Genomic DNA, 19,519 nt, shown 5'->3' with positions numbered 1-19,519 from the left:
TCAGAACTGAACACCAGGGAGAAAAATAAATATGTATTATATATATTTATATATTATAATTTTAATATAAAGGGGTTTTTATTACATTAAGACTTTTAGAGTAAAGAGGCATTAAAAAAAATACAGCTATAAAACCCCATGCTTTCACTAAAAAGCTAATAACAACAACAATCTCTGATGCTCCAAAAGAAAATTTGTATGTACTTTTTTTCCAGTGTCAAGGTAGCCTCCATCCCAAAACCATGTTGTTTCTATGCTTGGCCTGATCAATGCAGGATTCAGGCCCAGCTTGGGAGCCACTCAGTGACATGGCAGCTGCCATCACAGTGGCTGCACTAAGGAACCTCTGAAGTGAACAGCCTCCGCCTTGACAGCTCTGGCACAGGGCTGGGACTTACTTCTCTTCGTTGTGGCTGAGGCTCAGAAGGGGACCTGTTTCACACATGCTCCCTTCCCACGTTTTACAGATGCACAGAGACTAGTAGTAAATTACCATTAATCACACACAAGAGCAGACTGAGCCCAACCATATGGGGGACAGTCAGCATTTCTGTGGATTTCTAACATCCAGCAATTCCAACCTCATGACACATCTTGAACTTCTAACGCAGAACAGACACGAAGTGCACTCATCCTTATTTTCCCCCTTGGTCATGTTTGGAAAGAGGAAGCAATTGTCGCCCCCAGCCAAACATACAATGCCAAACCACAGGCACCAGCATCTTCTGTCACTATTCCTAAGGCTCCATTCCACATGCACTTTTCACTTTTTCCACAACACTGTTACTGGCTTCAATTACTTCCTGAAATTCTAAAGAGATAATGCTAAATTCAGACCAAGATTAAGGACCATCCAACAACTCTTTATTGATGCTACAGCAGAGCCAAGCTGTGTGTCCTTCCACTTATTTTCATGCTACCTTCAGCCCACAGACACCACCACAGAAGATCCATCCCCCAAGCTGATGAGAACACACAGAAAAGCTGCCAGCAGGAGCACCCAGTGCCACCCGTAAGCCAGTAGGTCCACCAGGAGACACACCACTGAAATAGATTTGCTTGTGTCAAGGCAGCTCACTGGCTTGTTTCTTCTAAGGCACCCTTCTGCTTGGCTTCCAAATGTGATGGACAAGGTACACCCTCTCTCCTCTCACACTTACCTCTCCTGTAACCAAATATTTTCCATCTGGAGAGAAAGCAAGTGCTGTAATTGTTTTCCTAAAACAGAGAAAATGACACTGAGAAACATTTCCAACATGTGACTTCATTTCAATACATCATGACTGGGGAGTAGGTTGGGACGAACTGGAAAGAGGCTAAAATCACACATAATAGCCTGACACAACGGTTTTGCTTTACCAGAGGCCTAACACTTGCCATGGAGATTCCCTGCTGCCCAAGTCTCAAGGAGCAGGCCTACAGCACCAGAAAAGTTACAAAAGTCATGGTTCATCATTCTGTCTTTATTCCAGATGCAGGACCACATTCTAGTCCTGGCTTCAATAATAAGGTCATAGTTTCAGATGGAGGGGGAAAAAAAACAGATACCATGGAGTTCTAGTAAGACTTCTTCCATGTGCCTGTTAGCAGTTCCTCTTGGGATGACAATGTTTACGAGGTGGTGCCTCATCAGCAATAACACCTCACATTAGCAGCAATAGCACCTCACATTAGAAGGAGCTGGAGTCAAACCAGCAGGCAGCCTCTCCCCAAGGCAGCTCTCACTGAGGGGATTTAGCCTGGAGCAACAGCAGCTCCTGAACTTCACTCAAGCCGTAAAAACCTTGAAATTCACCTCCCACAGAAAGCAAGCCCAGCTTAAAACTTCACTCACCTGGAACTGTTTAGAATATGGTGTTGCTTATTTTTTCTAGGGTTGAACAGCACAACAACACACCTAGATGGAGGAAAAAAGAACAAAAAGAGTTGACATGACCTTGTACATAAAGGAAGCCAAAGAGTTATCTCTACTGGCAGACCAGCAGCAAAAGCAGCCCCAAAAAGCTATTTCATCACCTAACCTCACAGGCTGAGCTGGGGTTAACCAGAAATTGCAAAGGAAAAGAGCAGCCCAGAGGGGAACCACAAGTCTCTCCCACGTTGAGGAGTAACATGTGCTGGTACCATAAATAACTACCTTTCTAGCACCTGGGACCCCTGAGTCTCTGATTGCTCAAGTTGGACAGAAAGGTTAACCATGAAAGTTTGTGCAATGGCCCTTATGAATTATGTCCCCTGCCATAAAAGTGACCTGGGCACCAAACCAGCATGCCTAGAATGCATTAAGGAGGTCAGGAAGAAAGAAAGAGTGGATCTTTCAGAAAAGCTCTTGGAGGGAGGAAGAAGAAGGGGAGGTAAAGGGGCTAAATTTCTGTGCCTGGCCATTACACTATGCAGGAGAGAAACTGTTGAGTATGGCACAAGAGGTGGCTGGCCTGTTAAGAGGTGAGATATATGATACCAAAAACTACTGACGCAAGACACGCATCTGAATAAACAACTTGCACAGGGGCTCTGCAGAAATTTCTCAGCAACATGAACTGCAAAAGCAACCACTAGTAAACTCCTGGTAAGCAATGTAATCACCTCCACTGGGAGCAAAACAGTTGCTGACTCGGGGAGGGGGGGCGGGGGGGAGCGAAGGGAGGGAGAAGAGGCCCCACTTCCCCACTGATCTTGCCCATGGCACATTGCCTTGGTGCCTCAGTCCACCACAAGAAGCCTGGGGCAGTCCCAAGGATTGGAGCCTTCCCTGTTCCACAAACACCCTACACACACAACAGCACTTGTCTCATAGCAGAGAGCGGTAGCCACCGGTAGCAGAAAACACGTGGCCCTTACTGCCCCCTCCCAAAAGCGTAACTGTTAAGTGAATAAAAGGAAAGGAAAACTGGTCTCAGGTAGAACAGCAATTGCTCTAATAACCTTGTGCCCTATCTCTCACTTCATCTCTGAAGCAGAAGTTGTGGGTTTCGCCTGCTAGTACACACTGCCAGTGCTGGGAGAGTGCCGGCTCCTCCTTCACTGCGGTGCCAGGGGAGTGCTGTGGGATGCCCCTGCTCCACTGCCAGCAGCCCTCGTTGCGCCGGAGACTTCACTCACGTCACCATAGCACTGGCGCTCGCCTGCAACATATGCCAGGCTACAGACATCAGTCAGGGGGAGGAACAAAAGGACTGAGAAGTAGAGGAGTTGGCTTGAGGCAAGCAAGCAGAAAGGCAAAAGCTGAAACATCACAGAAACCCATTGCAGCACCTCAACTACAGACCTCATCAACGTTTCAACACAGGCAGGACACACTCACATGCAGGGCTTTAGCAGGACTAAGAACACCTTGATGCCGTGCTGCCCGTGACAAGAGGCATGTCCTTCCACGCTCCCCTCCGCACCCCCAGCAACAAGCAGGGCAAGCAGAGCTGCAGGCATGGCTAGGGTTGACGGGGACCTACAATGTCTCTGGCACCTCCTCACCTAGCCCAGGCAGCTAACCTTTCCCTTGATCTGACTGGGCTACCCTGCCAGAACTGGTGTAAATTTTGAAATGGAAAAGAGAGCAGAAAAGAGGACTGACGCACCAAGACTTTGAGCTCAGAGTCCTTGGCTGAAGCTGTCACAGTCCATTAACATTGCTAGCTCAAAGCGGACACCGGCAGAAGGTACCAAAGCTTTAACTTCCAAAGTACCAACTATTGAACTATGCACCCTCCCATTAGACTATTCTTCTCCACCCATGCCCTACCCAAAAAGCCAAGGCAATAAAGGCACCAAACTTTCTTAATAGTTAAGGCAGACAGCCATGGTTAGAGAGGTAATTTTGTGGAAGAGCAGGGAAAGTGTAAATAAGCAGTTTTTTCAGACTGGAATTGATCCTTCTGCACTTTTTACCCTGGGGAACCAATCTGGAGACTTTCAAGTCAAAGCTATGCTATATATTTCTGAGGGATTACTGTAAAGAAGCAGGTGGTTTGTGATCCATTAACAAGTCAGGGGAGGTTAAGCCTTGCAAATCACAAGATATGAAATAGGAAGTTAGCAGATGTGAAAATCTATCTAATCCCAAGCCTCTGGCTAATCAGAAAAGCAAAGCAAAACCCCATTATGTGGAGTTGGATAGGGTTAATGGACCAAAATCTTGCCGATTTATGACAGGGATGAATTGTGCTCAAAATAAGCTTAAAAAAAAAAAAAAAAAAAAAAAAAAAAACAGAAAAAGATAAAGGAAAGAGACAGAATCCTGGCAAAGACTTTCCTGTGCAGCTCTTAAATTTGTTACTGTTTTATTGTGAGGAACTCTGCAGAAAAACAGGACTTCATAGAATTGAACGCGTCTAAAAACACAGGAAAGATGCAAAAAACAAACCATAGTCTTCAAATCAGGAGAGAAAACAAACCACTTCCTAGAATAGTATAGTGATCCATGAAGGTCCACGGCTTTGCCATTATTAACTTAAACGACAGAGCCTTTGGCCGCTTACAATCATGAATTTTAGCTCAACCACACTCCAGAGTGGGCTGTCTGCTGGCACGCATTGTCCCTGCTTCCAAGCCCTTGGCCAAGTCCAGTCCTCGCAGCGGAGGTAAGAACCACCCAGCTCACACAGCAAGGCAAATCGACAAACCAGTCCAAGAGCCACATGGCTTCTAGTGCCAGAGCAGCAAACATGGATATTTTGACTGTCTTGAGACACCCCTATGCACAATTCACTGAGTTTGACCCATAATTAAAAAACTCTATCTGGAAGGGGCCAGGGGGGAAGAGGGAAATAAACCACAGTATTTGTTTCCTGGTCAGCAAGCATTGATTTATGCCACAAAAAGGTATTTTTAACTCATAGACTCAGTGAAATAAGATTGCACATGGTTACATTGAGTTGGAAGCTAACAGCTAACATAACTTGCTAATTGGTTATGACCTTCTGTACCAATAAAGTCATTTAGCCAGGATAAACTAGTCTTCTAAACTGCTTAAATTAGCTGCTACCCAACAAAAGCTACCCCATTGCTATGCTGTCCCACGCTGATTTTCCACCATCACTCTCCTGTGTGCCATACACAAGGACAATGAAGACTCCAGCCAACTCCAAAGACACATTATCCAGCAGTATGGCAGGCCACAAACCGCAAATCTAACACCGGGACACAGATACTGTTCTGGGAGTCAGGAGCACCCGACTTCAAAAACTGGCTCCCTCTCAAAATGCTTGAGAAGGTGTCTAGTTCACTCCATCTTAGACAGCACATCTCCTCAACAAGCAGAAATTAACTATTTCTAGCAATCTAAACTCTTCTGAGTGTTCAGGGCAGGTTCAATTGACTGCTCAGACACTCACAGCTCAGCTCAGTGTGGCCCCAGAGCAGCTGCCTCCATCTCACGCAGCCAGCAAGTTGTTCTTCAGCAGAACCTGCAGCGGTTCCCCAAACAAGGTGGCTCAGAGCCCATTAGTACTCTGGGCGTGCTCTGTTTTAGCAAAGGAAATTGGTCTAGCAAAATAAAGGGAACGGAGACAATGAATGGTCAGATCACTGACCCACATACTCCACGCTGCCTCGAAGTCCAGTAAGGCTCCCAAGCCCTCAAGAGACTCAAAGTATCTACTCCTTTCTGGTTTTGCTGGCTTTAATCTTACAGCAGTTAAAATAATAATTACCATGGAAAATTAATTGCATACAAGAGCACACACCCACCTATCCACCCTCCACCTTTGTCTGCTCCTTTATAAGGCTGCATTCAGCATTTTACAGCCAGAGGGATGGAAAGGACGTGAGGGAACAGAGCACTGATGTTTTTGTTCCTAGTTTCCAGTTGTGGATGTAGATGAAGCAAAGTACTTCAAACCTGCACTTCTATAACGGTCACATCACATCTTCCACCCACCCCACCCCTTTCCCAAACTGAAGCTTTCAAAACAAATTCAAGTTCTCAAGACACCTTTGTCTGAAGAGACCTTTTTAAATGCTAGTGCCAACATGCAAACTAAGACTCGCTCCAAAAGCACCTCACATGGGACCTACAGAGAGAAACACTGACCCTGGCACACACTATTTAGAAGGCAAACATTGTTAGCACCCTTGTTTCAGCACAAACCCTACCTCCTCTGCAGTTGTGGGCAGCACTTGATGACCACAGCACCTTTTTAATCCACAAGTATATTCTGATTTCCAAGACATTTATAGAAACTATTCACTGCAGTATGGATTACTGCTGTACAAACCATCTATCAGCCAGCTGAGATCAAGTGTCCTGTTTGTTTGCATGCTGGTTCCTGCCGAGGCCGTTGTCAATGGCAAACATATTTAAAGGTATTATTTCTTCGTCTATGATGCCACCCAACCACCTTTAAGTACACCTTCCTGACGCAAGCAGCTTTTAAAAACAACTTGGCTGTGGAATCTCTCCCAGTTCTCCTATTTCTTGTGGGATGTTCAGGTGACCTCAAACACGAGGGAAGGACAGAATCAGCTCTCACAGCAATGTCAAAGGTTTTTGCAGACAGAATCAGCTCTCACAGCAATGTCAAAGGTTTTTGCAGACAACCTGAGCTCTCTCCGTCAGGGAGCCCATTTGGGACAGCCAACCAGAAAGTGGTGAGACGTTCATTGTAGAGCTTTCCATGAAGGCACAGCCCTATCTTATGTGTGCACCATACATGCAGATAAAAAACTGGTGTTGTTTCAAGGGGAGGAGTGTCAGAGCAGTTTCCATTGGCTCCAGCAAGAGGAAAAAAATAAAACAAAAAATAAAAAAGAAGCAATTTCCCTAACCTAAATATAAGAACAGGAATGGACAGGAATCGGACATCACTATCACATTTACATGAAGTATCTGACTCACTTAAGTCAGCAGCAGTGGGTGACTATGCAGCTCCCCCCACCTTTACTTCTGCCTTTTCCCCTACTGGCTTCACTCTTGCTCTTCCCCAAATCCTGGTTCCTGGGCATTTTACTCTTCTCATTGTCTTCCTCTTTCTTTGCACATCTCTAGTCTCAGCTGCCTTCCCCCAGCCACCTCCTTCTTCCTCACCCTTCTTCAGCAAGCTAATAAGAAACATATTTCTGCAGAAGTCAGTCTTCCTCTTTCCTTCCTCTGCAGGCCGGCCACGCTCTCCTCCAGGGTGCCTGGGAAAATTAAAAGCCTGTGGTAGCATTCCTTTCCACGTTATCCATCAACTCAGCATTGCCCTGTCTTGTGGGACACATGACTGGAGGCAGAGTTCATGGGTCAAGTCCTCCCCTCTCCTCCCCTCCTAAATGCATGCAGCCTATGCTATAAAGAAGATGCTGTATGGAGGAAAGAAAATTCCATTAAGATGTAAAAACAAACGTTGGCTTTCTTTTTTTCCCCACAATATATTCCTTTCATGCTGCTGCAAGAATAAATGAAAAGAGCAAACAGTCCCATCCCTTCAAAATCAGTCCATTTCTCAATTTCTGGCCCATACTCTGCTCTCTTCCCCCCACCCAGAGCTATTCAAATGAGAGCGCAATAGCTTCCTACGCACTAAATGCATGAAAAAGAAAAAAGACATTGATAAGAACAAAATCTTTTTTACACTGCACTGGTTGCCAAGGGAAGCTTGATCAGAGTGAAGCAGTGTCTACAAAAGCTGGTGTTAATTTTCTATGTGGCAACTCTTCCTGCCAAAAAGCTTCTTTAATTCACAGCCAGTACTGGGAGTGGGTTAACAAGGAGGAGAGAGGATGTGCACAGTGACTATGTAACTGAATAGGTATTTTCATGCAAGCTATATTAATTAAATGCATGCTGAGAAGAAAGATTTATCTGTTGAGAGGTTAAGATTTGGGTGTCGCTGCCTGAGCAGAAAAACCTTCAGAGCTCCCTGTACCAATCCATGATCAAGAAGATTGGAAAGGTGGGAGCCTGAGAGATGCAGCTAAATTCACGCTTCAGAAACCAACACAGGCTAATGAAAAGCCATGAATACTGAAGAAACCTACTGCGTAAAAGAAAGTGAGCAATACATTTAGAATGTCACTAGACTAATAGTATAGGAATTTCTGATTGCCAACCAGGGACACATTTGTTCTGTTTAAAAGGCTGTGTGGTGCCCAAATCTGCAGCAGTGGGAGCTCAAACACACCATAGAACAGGCTCTGCTATAAAAACCATAAGAAGAATCAGGCCAAACTAAAGTCCAGTATCTTGTCTCCAAAAGTCCAGGCCTAGGGAAGAACAGGGCAGATTTTAAGATACTTGTCCAGACTATTCTCACAGCCTCCAGAAATTTGACATTCAGAGATATCTTAAGCCAGTGGGCACGCCCACACAAGAAGAGGGAGAGCAGCACAGTAAATCGAGCAGAACTGCCAAGAAGGATTTGTAGGGATAATGCCCAAAGGGACAAGGGCAGCCTCTGCTCCCCCCACCATTTCAGCCTACTGAATTCACATCACCCATTGCATTGACTGATAGGGCAGATGTGTCCAGTATGAGGGAACACAAGATGAAGGAGCCCAACAGCCTCTCTCTGTCTCTGCCCAGTATCATTTGCTTTGCCCAGCCACAGGATAGCACTCCGATCAATGTCCTCGGCTGAGGTAAGGTAACACCAGTGACAGCTCACTTCCCATTCAGCCTTCAACAGACTGAGATAGAAGAGCAAGCCATGCAAGAGAACAAATACTATATCCCCAAATATAGGAGTCTCAAAATGCCCACCACTCCCGCAAAAAAAAAAACAGCAGTGCCTATGTGATCTGATAATATTGAGAAAAACAGGCAACGTGCTGTCCCCACCACCTGGCAAGGATGCTGCCATCCTCGTGATCTGCTGCCTCCAGAGTGGTTCGTGCCAGTCTACATGTACAGGTTCTGCTGCAGATGAGGGGACAGGGCTGAGTGCCCAAAAAGCTTCTCCTCAGTTCCTGCCTTGCACAGGGCAAACACAAACTCCTGTGTGCGTGACCAACAGCTTCCACTGGCAACTCTCAACAGCGCCTTTACACCTGCCAGACTGTATCTTTAAAACAACCAGCCATGTCTCTGACCTCAAGCTGCAGATGGCAGAGAACAGATGCACAGATCTGAAAAGACATTCAAAACACTTTTAAAAGACTTTAAAAAACGCAAGACATAAATAGATTAAAAGATACAATAAGGAGCAGAGATTGTGACTGTACACTGACCAATCCAGGCCCCTCTTCTTGCATACACATAGAAACCACTGAAGTTTCAGATTTACCAGGAACACAGAGGATAAACTCTGCAGGAGTCCTCCTGCCCACCTCCTGCCAGAGCGAAGGTGCTGCCTGCCCACAAGGACTCGCTGCTGTGATTTCAAGCGGGTCCAGCTGATTTTACTGCAATGCTTCCTCACCCCCCTGGAACTATCACACATGGAAAATTCCATCTCAGCGTGGAAACCTCCAACACTAGGTTATTTCATGGTTTCTTTTTAAGTGGGCAGAGCAGAAGAGGAGGACGAGGAGGAGTTTTAAAACCGGTGACCCTTCTGACATTGGGCAAACATAAGGCAGAGTGATAATTCAGGCTCAGACTCCATGCTTCGCACAAAATGGATGTGGGGACAAAAGACAGCCTGAGTCCTGTCTCCCGCCGGGTAAGTTGTACGCAACTCCACAGCAGCCATGCTGGAGCCAGAGACGCAGTGGTAGTGCCCTCAGGAGAGTGATGACTTTTCAGAGCCGCACAATAAGCAGGCACCTTTTCTGGGAGGCAAAGAGCTAGGCCAGACAGAGATTGTGAAAGACCTGGGCAAGAAGAGCGTGTGGGGAAAGCAGAGGGGAGAAAAGGGCTCAGAGGAAAACCACATAATTTAAACCAGCTTACCAACTGGGAATCATTATAGTTGCAAGGAAGATGAAAATGATTCCAGTTAATTGTTATGGCTCATGGCTGCCTAGTCACCAGTGATTCAGCAGGAACTTCACCTTCAAAACAGCCCAATTCCCTTTGACACTCCAAAACCAGGAAAGGAAAAAAAATCTCATGGATGAGAAACCAGGAATAAAACCCTGCACCAGCAGAACTAGGGACGGGCCATCTCCCCTGCCTTGCAGAATATCCCATCTCTCCTCCAGCCTGCAGCAAATGTAGGAGGAACAACGAAGCCATGCAAAGTGGCAGCTGCACATACACACACTGAATTGCCTATCAGCTTGCACATCTGACAAGCTTTAAAGGACATAAGGCACTGACGACAAATGCATGTGCACACACACATATATGTGTGTGTATGTAGGTATGTATTCAGACACATGCATACATATGGCTCATGGCTGACTATAACACACGCATATAGAGTCCACGTTTCTCCCTCCCTCTCTCCAAAACCACTCAGTTCCCCAGGGGCAGGGAAGCAATGCCAGCAATACACCTACATGAAGCATTAAATCAACTGGGCTGGGAGTGGGAGTTACAGAGCTGCGTTTTCTTTCAGCACTCTTGGCAAACACCCACTAAACACTGCAAGTGAGCAGCAGCCCCATGGGCTAGAGCAATGGGCAACTGATGATAGGAAAGCTGGAGGAATAAAAGGATCACCAAGACAGTTCAAGACAAGAAAATGTGCTGATCAATCACACAAGAGAGACTGAGAAGCAGTAGAAAACAGAGCCTTGAGCAGAACCTGACTGGTCCCAGGCGTGGCCAAGAGGGAGGAAACAAACAGCCTGAACATGGCTGAAAACCTGAAGAGCTTTGCATCAAGGCAGGGAATGCAACTTTTTCCAGGATGGATGCTACAAAATCACAGCATACTATGTTAATACTGGAGAAAGGACTTGTGTCCATATGCTGAGGTCTCCTCCCACAGTTACGGCTGTCACAGGCACATCAACAAGTAGAAGAGAATAACTCTCCGTTCTGACAGACCAGCCAAGACACCTGCTTCGGGGATCTCTTGCTCCCCAGTTGTGCTCCACCCCTCCACTTGTTCTCAAGGTCCAGCCCCTCTTCAATCAGCATCTGGCTGACAGCCCCTGATTTGCCATTCTCAGCAACAGGCCGTAAGCTATGTACTGAGTCTGAAAAGCCTCGAGGTTCCTGGGCTTGCTCGCTCTGAACTTTTCTTGACCTGCCTGTAGCTCTGTTTTACTTGGTTGAGCTGTGACAGCAATTTCTCTAACTGACCAGGCGTCTATGGCTAATTTGTTTTGCTTCTCTTTATCTTTGTGTGATACAACCGTAGTTTCATGTAAATAACAGTAACAGGCAGTTATTTTATGTAGACTGAGATATTTACGACTAACACCACAATGTAGTGGAAAGAAATGCAGGCGTGGTATGATAGCAGAGGCCTTGAGACGTGGAGATGCGGGATGCAGTGCAGAGGAGTACAGGCATGGGGTGATAAGAGATGAGGCACATGCTTCAGCGGCAGAGACCCCATGGCTGTGAACAACTCACCCATGGTCCGTTAAAGAAACACAGACCTGGAGCTGAAAAAAACATATCCAACACACATGAAAGACATTATACATAGTGAATTCAGAAGCATCACGGAGCTGCAGACTAACTAAGAAAGAGAAAGGTGTGAAAGTGTTAGCAAACATATAGAAAATGACCCAGTGGACCTTGGAGTGAGAAAGAATCCAGTAACATCCACATCATACTCCTCCCAGTGAAGGGCTACAAAGGCTGAAGATTTATGGTGTTACCCTCCAACACCTGACTTTAAGATCCAGAGGAGCAGCACAAGGGTGAGTGTAGCACCAAGAAAAACTAACAGAAACGAGAAATGTGTTACAGTTTTAGTTGCGTTATCACAATTATTGAGAGTTTTTCTATACAGAAGTATTCTAATTCATTATGCTTTCTTCTTCTGTAATAATTAGTGGTAGAGCAAAACAATTCTTGAATTAGAGTGGTAAGAATTCAGCTATACTGACAATACGTTCTTGCCTTTTTTATTTATATATATGGGCTGTATGTGTGTATAAGGGGTGCTTCCTCTGTACCTATAAATAAGACTGAGTGTAACAAAGCCCAAGGGGAGTGCCTTGGAGAAAAGAAAATGCACAGATCTAGGAGAAGAAGCAGCAATGAAAGACAAGTTGAAGAAAAAAAAAAAAAAGGAAAGATTTAAAAAGCCCAGGAAAGCAGCCGTTCAGAGGGAAAGGCAAGAAAGACCTAGAGAGAAGCAAAGTTTAAATCAAATCTGCCATCAAGTGCTGAGCAAATTTAGCTTTTCAGCTCAACAGTATAAGGAGCAAAGATGGAAGCCCCCTCTGAAGTAACTCTCCTGGGAGCAAGCAGCTCCCTGCAGAAATGTGCAGACCCAGCTGGGCTTACATGGGAACATCTGGCTCTATACTTCAGGTCTGCACAGGCTTCTCTGCAAGAGCAGATCCCACCACGCCACAAAGCCTCAAAAGTTGAGTAAGTGTCTTCCTTTAAAATCAAGTCCTACAGGAAAAACATACCCTGCTTGCAAGCAATTGGTCAACACTGACCATTTTGTGATTCTGTAACACCTCCGTTTCCAGCAGCAAGTGCAGCCAGAGTATTCCCTCATTGTGCCTGAGCAGCTCAGGAGCAGGGAGAAAGATCTATACATCAAACTAATCATCTGGGGGAGACAAACATGATAGCACATGGCAAATGCCTCAGGGCTTTAATTGTTTTACCATGAGCAAGTAGTGTAGTCAATATCAAAGTAGCATCAATTCAAAGGAACAATACAATTTAACTCTCTCCCTTCTCATCTAATTAACCTTCAGAAAGAAGCAGACTGAGGCAGGTCTGTCCCTCTCCCCACCACCATCTCCCTGGAGAGGATGGCTACACAGAGGGTCAGGCACTGGGCAGGCCCCTTCCAGTGCCCATTGACCCGGTGCTGATGTCTCCTGTGTTCCAGAGCAGACGGCAAAAGCCCCCACTGCAGCAGGGAAACTGGAGCACCTTTTCCCCTTGAATGCTTCAGTAAGCATAATCCCTGCTGTATCTCTGTAAGAGTGTCACAAACAAAAAACAAAACAAAAAAACCCCACACAACCCAAACCCACTTCTTCGAAAGCATGGAGTTAAAAAAAATCACCCACTCCAAACGGTCAGTTGTTTTCGGCTCCTCTAGGCATGGCAAAGCTCACAGTTGCCTTGGGCAGCAGGCTGCCAGGGCCAGCAAAAAGGCAATAAAGCCTCCTGCCAGCCCTGCCTATTCAGAGCCCTTCGAGGTCAGGCTGGCAGATGCTGGAAGAAGGGGCAGGGGGGAGCCTGCTTCTGCCCCCAGCTGTTGTCGGTGCCACAGCCCACGGGAAGCCTGCCATGGCTCCCAGGCCCAAACGCCCAGACCTCTCGCTGGCTCCCTGCCTCAGCCCCACGCTTCTTAGAGTGGGAACAGCTCAGACGTTACCAGATTGGTAAAATTCAATTCTGCCCGTGTTATCTTTTTAGGAACCTTGTGACAGCTCTAGCTTTAATGGAAGATGAAAAATTACCTCTGCTTTTCCTATATCTCAGCATAATATAGAGCATTTTAAATGCACTAAAATTTTTCTTCAGAGAAGCTAATGAGCATCAGTTGTCAGGAGATCTGACAAGACAGCTTTCTTGGAAGGAGAAGCAATCATGATAAAATCTAGTTTTGCTTTCTCATCTATCTACATCTCCTGTCACAGGGAAACGTGGCTGGGTTAGAGTCCGAGACTAAGAAGCATTAGGTCAGCATTGCAAAATCATAGCAACTGATACCAAAGGCAAGGAAGTGGCTGGTATGAGCTCTGTCAGTCCTTGACTGCCAGCCCAAAGAACCAGGTTCAGGTGCACAACAGGCCAGTGTACGTGCGTGTGCGTTGCGGGGCATGGCTTCCAGGGCAGGGCTTCCAGGGCAGGGCATGGCTTCCAGCGCTAGCCCAGCAGGGAGGGCCAAGTCCGACATCTGGTTCCTAAGCAATAGTCAGGGCATTTCTGGGCATGCTTAAAATAAACAAAATACACCGCTTCCCGGCGCTTCATAGCTATCCTAACAGGATGCTCTTTCACCTTTAACTTGTTGCCTGTCTGACACAGACTGAAGTCTGAGACCACCTACAGTGCCAGATTTTCCAGGAAGAGGAAAAGGATGGACTCCCCGTTGTTCACACCTGGTGATGGCACATGTCCTTTGGATTGTACGTACTTCTTTTAAGTTAAACTCTGTGATTTGTGTCAAGGTTGCCAGGAGACACAGGGCCTGTTTTGAGATTCTTAGAAAGGGTGGAGCTCAGCTGAGGCGGCTGGTATCTCATTTTCATCCCAGACTTTGCTATTCAGTCCCCATTCCCCCCCTCCTCGCTCTTATGCAAGCTCAGGACTTGGCTCAGGAGCAAGTCCTGTTGCCGCACCAAGGCACTGGTTGCTAAGAGGTATAACTGCTGGAAAGACAGAAAGCAGGTAGAGGAGAGAGCAGGTCGCTACCTGCAGGTACACAAGCTTTCAGGCTCTCCTGCTCTATGCCATTCCCCCTCCCTTCTCAGGCAATGGACAAACCCCAGGGGCCTGCAGAGTTTCAAACTGAGAAAAGGCCTACATATTCCAAAATAGCCAAGGCAGCAGTTTTGCAACCACTCCTCTTCCCTATTCCACTAGCACACAGAGGCTTTCCAAACCTGTCAAAGCTTCCCACTTGCAGAGCTCTACCAGAGTGTTTAGCTCTGTTATTAAATAAAGCAGACATGCTTGTTCTCTCCCTTCAATTTCTTTGTGCATAAACTGCAAGTGACCCTCACCATGGGACTGCTTTTTCTTCTCCCCTCCCCCCCCCTTTTTTTTTTAAATAATGACTTCCCTTCGGTTCACATGCTGGTTAATGCGATCAAAGCACAAAGTAACAAACTAACCATCTACATGGGTCTACATGGGATTATTTCTAGCTTGCCTCACAATTTAAAAATCAAATTGGTATGACTGGCACAGTGAAAGATTGAGGACAGCCAGCGTTTCTCTTAATAAGGCAGGTTAAAGTCAGATATGACCAATATAATCATTAAAACAGCAACTATTGTAGCTATTCTGACAGGTATGCTAACACTCTCCCTTGAAGGAACTGCAATATTTGCCCTGGAACTAGTAACAAGCACGTGCTATATAGTTCCCCCTAATACGGTTTGTCTGGCAACCCAAACAGCAGCAAACTTGCAGGACACCCCCAAGAAGTCCTACCTTTCCCTGCTCGCAGCCTCAGGAACCTAGCACAGGGTAGCTTTGAGGGCAGTCAAGTGCTTTTTCTTTGTCACAAGAATTTTCATTGCAGCTTTGCAAAGATAAAAGCATTCCCATTCCCCTGCTCTCACTTTTTTCATCACTAACATTTTTGGCAATAGCAAGAATCCACACTCTAACATAAATTTTCTTGAGAGCTCAGCTAATACTACCCCCCAACACACACTGCACAAGCAGTGCCTGGACCTGCCACACCAGTTGTGTGAGGCAGTGTGGGACTGAAGCTACCTAACGAGACTGGCCCTACCCACACTACCAAACTTTATTTACTGCTCACTCACACCACCGCAGCATCACATATGGAAAGAAACCCCCTCTCCAGGACTTCCCATCACTGGAGGTGAGAGCATATTCACACTGCCTGCACACACACTGCAGGCAAGGAGCCTTCCTTGGCCCAGAATAAGGGTCCTGCAATTCATTCTTAGACTAAAAACCATCCTTGACTTCATCGTCAGTTAAGCACAAAAGTTGCTTATAGTTAACACAATTGTGTGCCATGCTGTGGTACTGAAGGGTCAGAGTTCAAAGGTATATAGTATGGCAGAGGAGAGGGGTGGAACAAGAAAAGCTTTTACTTATTTCTTTGAAGTAATCAAAGAAATTGCAGGTCAAAACGCTCTGATGTTCAAAAAAATGTAAAATGCACCACTGAAGAGGTGCCTATGCAACCTCCATCCAATTTCCTTCCACAAAATCATCCTGGGAGCATTTCTTTCCACCACCACGCCATTGTGTTCTCCTGTCTCTGTCAAGAACTGGCCTTGCTCAGCACCGAGAACAGGTACAAAGGAGGACACAGAGGCAGTGGATTCGGCAGCATCTGATGTTCTTAGCTTTCATCACATCCTTAACTTTCTGTGCATATACCTACCACTACGTCCCCTGAGCTTATGTCCCATGTGTGGAACCAGCTGTGTGATGTTCAGCAGGAGCATCACACTACAGAGGTTCTTAAGAAGCAGCACAACACATCTTTGTGGACTCTACTGCCTTAGGGCTGGCTAGTGTATGATGTTCGGAGAAGAGCATCCAAACTAGCAAGGGTAAGGATTGCTGTAAAAGACAGCACTTTTTAAGTCAATTTTTTCTTTTTAAGTCACCTGTTTAATACCCAGGTGCTATTATCTATAGCTCTACAAGGGAGAAAATAGAAAACCGTTACTCTTATTTTTAGAGAAAGGTACAAGCTGGGAGAAACAAAGTGATTTTCTCTACCGTCCAGTCCCAAGGCAGAATAAAAATAGAGAAAAGAAGTCTCAGTTCTCCATGCCCTACAATACATTACCTCTTCCCCATTGCTGGCTTTTTTCAGAAGTCTTCCTGTCCTTCAAACAAACTCTCACTATCATCCCAAATACAGAACAACATACAGGACAAAGAACAACATACTTCTGGTGAGACCCCACCTACAGTACTGCATCCAGCTTTGGAGTCCTCAGTACAGGAAAGACACGGACCTGTTGGAGCTGGTCCAGAGAAGGGCCACAAAAGTGATCAGAGGGCTGGAATATCTCTCCTATGAGGACAGGCTGAGAGAGTTGGGGTTGTTCAGCCTGGAAAAGAGAGGGCTCTGGGGAGACTTTATTGTGACCTTTCAGTACTTAAAGGGGGCTTACAAGAAAGATAGGGACAAACCTTTTAGTAGGGCCTGTTGCAATAGGACAAGGGGCAAAGGTTTAGATTAGATATAAGGAAGACATTTTTTACCATAAGGGTGGTCAAACACTGTAACAGGTTGCCCAGAGAGGTGGTAGATGCCCCATCCCTGGAAACTTTCAAGGTCAGGCTGGACAGGGCTCTGAGCAACCTGATCGCGTTGAAGATGTCCCTGCTCATTGCAGGGGGATTTGAACTAGATGACCTTTAAAGGCTCCTTCCAACCCAAACTATTCTATGATTTTCCTGCCCTCAACCCTGTAATTTTGAAGGTGGGGAGAGGAAGGAGGAATAGCGTTACCAGCTTATCTCTGAACTGAACTCAATTTTCTGCTCAACTCAAAAGCAGGATTGCCCACATCCCAAGGAGATGTTCTCAGGCAATTTGTTCTGGGGAAAGGCACCTGCTCCGGCTCTTACACTCCCTCTCTCTACAGTATCCCTGGTGAATAAATTTGTGAAACATTTCCAAAAATGTTTCATTGCAATTGGACCACTCCCTTGAAAAATTCTCAATTCAATCTAAATGTCAAAAATCATCTAGCAATCTAACCAGGTCAAGACTTCCCGATGTGGCTTTTAGGGGGTTGTTCGGGGCTGTTTGGGGGTTTTTGTTTGTTTGTTTGGTTGGTTTTTTTTTAAACAGCAGCAAACTCTGCTACCAAGGGTCACCAGACTGCAACTTCAATTCACCCCTGAGCCTTGAGAGTGGGTACTGCCTGTCAACAGGGTGGGTCCTTCCACTGGAAAGGCTGCAAGAGTAAGCAAAGATTGCTGCTCCTCACTAGGGGAGGGTTCTATAGCAACACCAGGATGCAGCAGCACATTCCTATGCTGAGTGCATCTGCAGAGTCCAGTCCTTTCCTGGTGCCTGACAGGAGGAAGCACAGAAGCATGGATGAGCACAGATAGGATGAGGTGTACAAAGGAAGAGTTTTAGGAGAAAGGGCTCATATCATGTGGCTTCTGTGGAAGGACAGGAGATAAATGGGCACATTGGCACCTAGCGGCTTGGGGGAAGATCAGACCTATTGCTGCTGCCAGATCCTCAAATCATAACTGTGGGACAAAGCATCACATTCCATCTCTATTTGTGCTGGGGCTGTAGCAGTTGGCTACAGAATAGCGACCCATCCCCTTCTAATGTGAAGGCTGGATTAGTATATGGCACTCTGGAGAAGTAACCAGAAGCTCCACGTACAACAAAACAGCAGCTCTATATACAGGAAAACAGCAGTGTGTCTCAAAGGGAGCTGGCAAAGCCAAACATCAGCACTGCCCTGACTAGTTTTTCAATACCAAGTGTGACACAAGGTACAAAGTCACACAGGGACTGAAGCCAAGCATCCCACAAGATTCCCACTGCCTACCACGAGCTTCAACCTACTCCACTGCTGGCAAAGATGGCATTAACCACCTCCCCGGCCAGCAGCTGAGCTCTCAGAGTCAAGGGCTCACACTCCCAACACCTTCCTTCCATCAGTCTGACAGAACCCCGATGCTGTAGTCTTCAGAGCACAGACAGCAGCCCTTCTGGCAGGGACTTGGCACAGTCTCCCTCTGGTTTAAGTATGAAGCTTTTCTGCCCAGCTATTTTGAGGTTTTGTCCTATTTTTCTCCCTTTTCTGCTGAGCAGCAGGTTTGCTGCAGGTCTGGAGCTTTGCAGCTATCTCATTATTTAAGATTCTACCAAATGCTAGGTCTCCAGTTGTTCATCACAGGTAAAAACTTTAAATTAATTAGACATGACATAAAAAGCCCCACACACATACACGCCTAGGGGCTGGCTGATAGAAACTGCCTGGAAGTCAATTTGACAGACTTGACTCCATTCAGGTAAGGAACTAAACCAGGGGAGTTTGCCCACAGCTCTAGGTGACCGCTAGTACTGCTTCATTTGCTTCTTCATCTCTTCTGCCAACCCAAGTGAAGTTACTGCTGAACTGGATCAATACACAGCCGTTCAGCAAGCAACTCTACTTTTTAGGTGCAGTTTTATTACAGAGACATGGACTCAATGCGGAAGAGTCTCCAGCACTCACAAAAAGAGAGACCAAGCAAAAAACAATGTAGAAATTCTTGCTTAGCTGTATGGGCATGTGGAAACAAATCAGACTAGTAAGACTGCACCTACTCCGTTAGGCAGGGTCTTTTCTGTCTGAAGTGCAATGATGGGGATTCAGGATTGGACCCAGCTGCTACCTAGATGGGAAGAGGGCATTTGCTCCAGGACTGCATGATTGTTACCTGTGGATCTCAAAGGCCAACAGCAAGAGAGCAGGGGAAAGGTCATAGCCCCCTTAAATGCACTTCTGCAAATTAAAATATCAAAGTTACGATTCCTTGGCCTGAGAATAAAGCCCTGTTGCAAAGGGGATCTCCACTCTCTTGTCCCAAGTACAAAGAGCTTGCTCACTCCCCAGAAACTAAGCCTTCCTCAGCCCACCCTCCCTGTCCCACCATCCCTACATTAATAAAAGCAAGGAGTGAAAGGAAGTATTTTATACTTCAGACCTTCATGCCTCAGTGCATATATGCTCCTTTCCCTCCAGCGGGTATTTAAGACAGGGAGATTTAAGAGTTAAACAATGTACCCTGGCTTCTTTCTGAGAGATCTGCCGTTGCTGGAGAAGGAAAGAGAGGGAAGGGTTTGGTTACTTTTCATCATCTTTTTGGACACTT

The 19,519-nt window shown here is 46.1% G+C and overlaps 1 protein-coding gene across 1 annotated transcript in view; it reads right to left on the bottom strand.

Moving 5' to 3' along the window:
• The window catches only part of MAPKBP1 (mitogen-activated protein kinase binding protein 1), a gene marked incomplete at its 5' end in the record, with an annotated part of 100,386 nt that overhangs the window by 43,377 nt on the left and 37,490 nt on the right, over positions 1-19,519 (bottom strand). The window contains 2 exons of the mRNA XM_082485506.1: positions 1,161-1,218; positions 1,835-1,897. Of these exons, the coding sequence (XP_082341632.1) occupies positions 1,161-1,218; positions 1,835-1,897 (121 nt within the window). The remainder of the gene's footprint in view (positions 1-1,160; positions 1,219-1,834; positions 1,898-19,519) is intronic.

The sequence above is a fragment of the Vanellus vanellus genome, assembly GCF_965231255.1.
Source record: "Vanellus vanellus genome assembly, chromosome: 6".
Classification (NCBI taxonomy): domain Eukaryota; kingdom Metazoa; phylum Chordata; class Aves; order Charadriiformes; family Charadriidae; genus Vanellus; species Vanellus vanellus.
The sequence above is the reverse complement of the archived record's forward strand: the minus strand, read 5'-3'. Positions and strand labels throughout refer to the sequence as shown.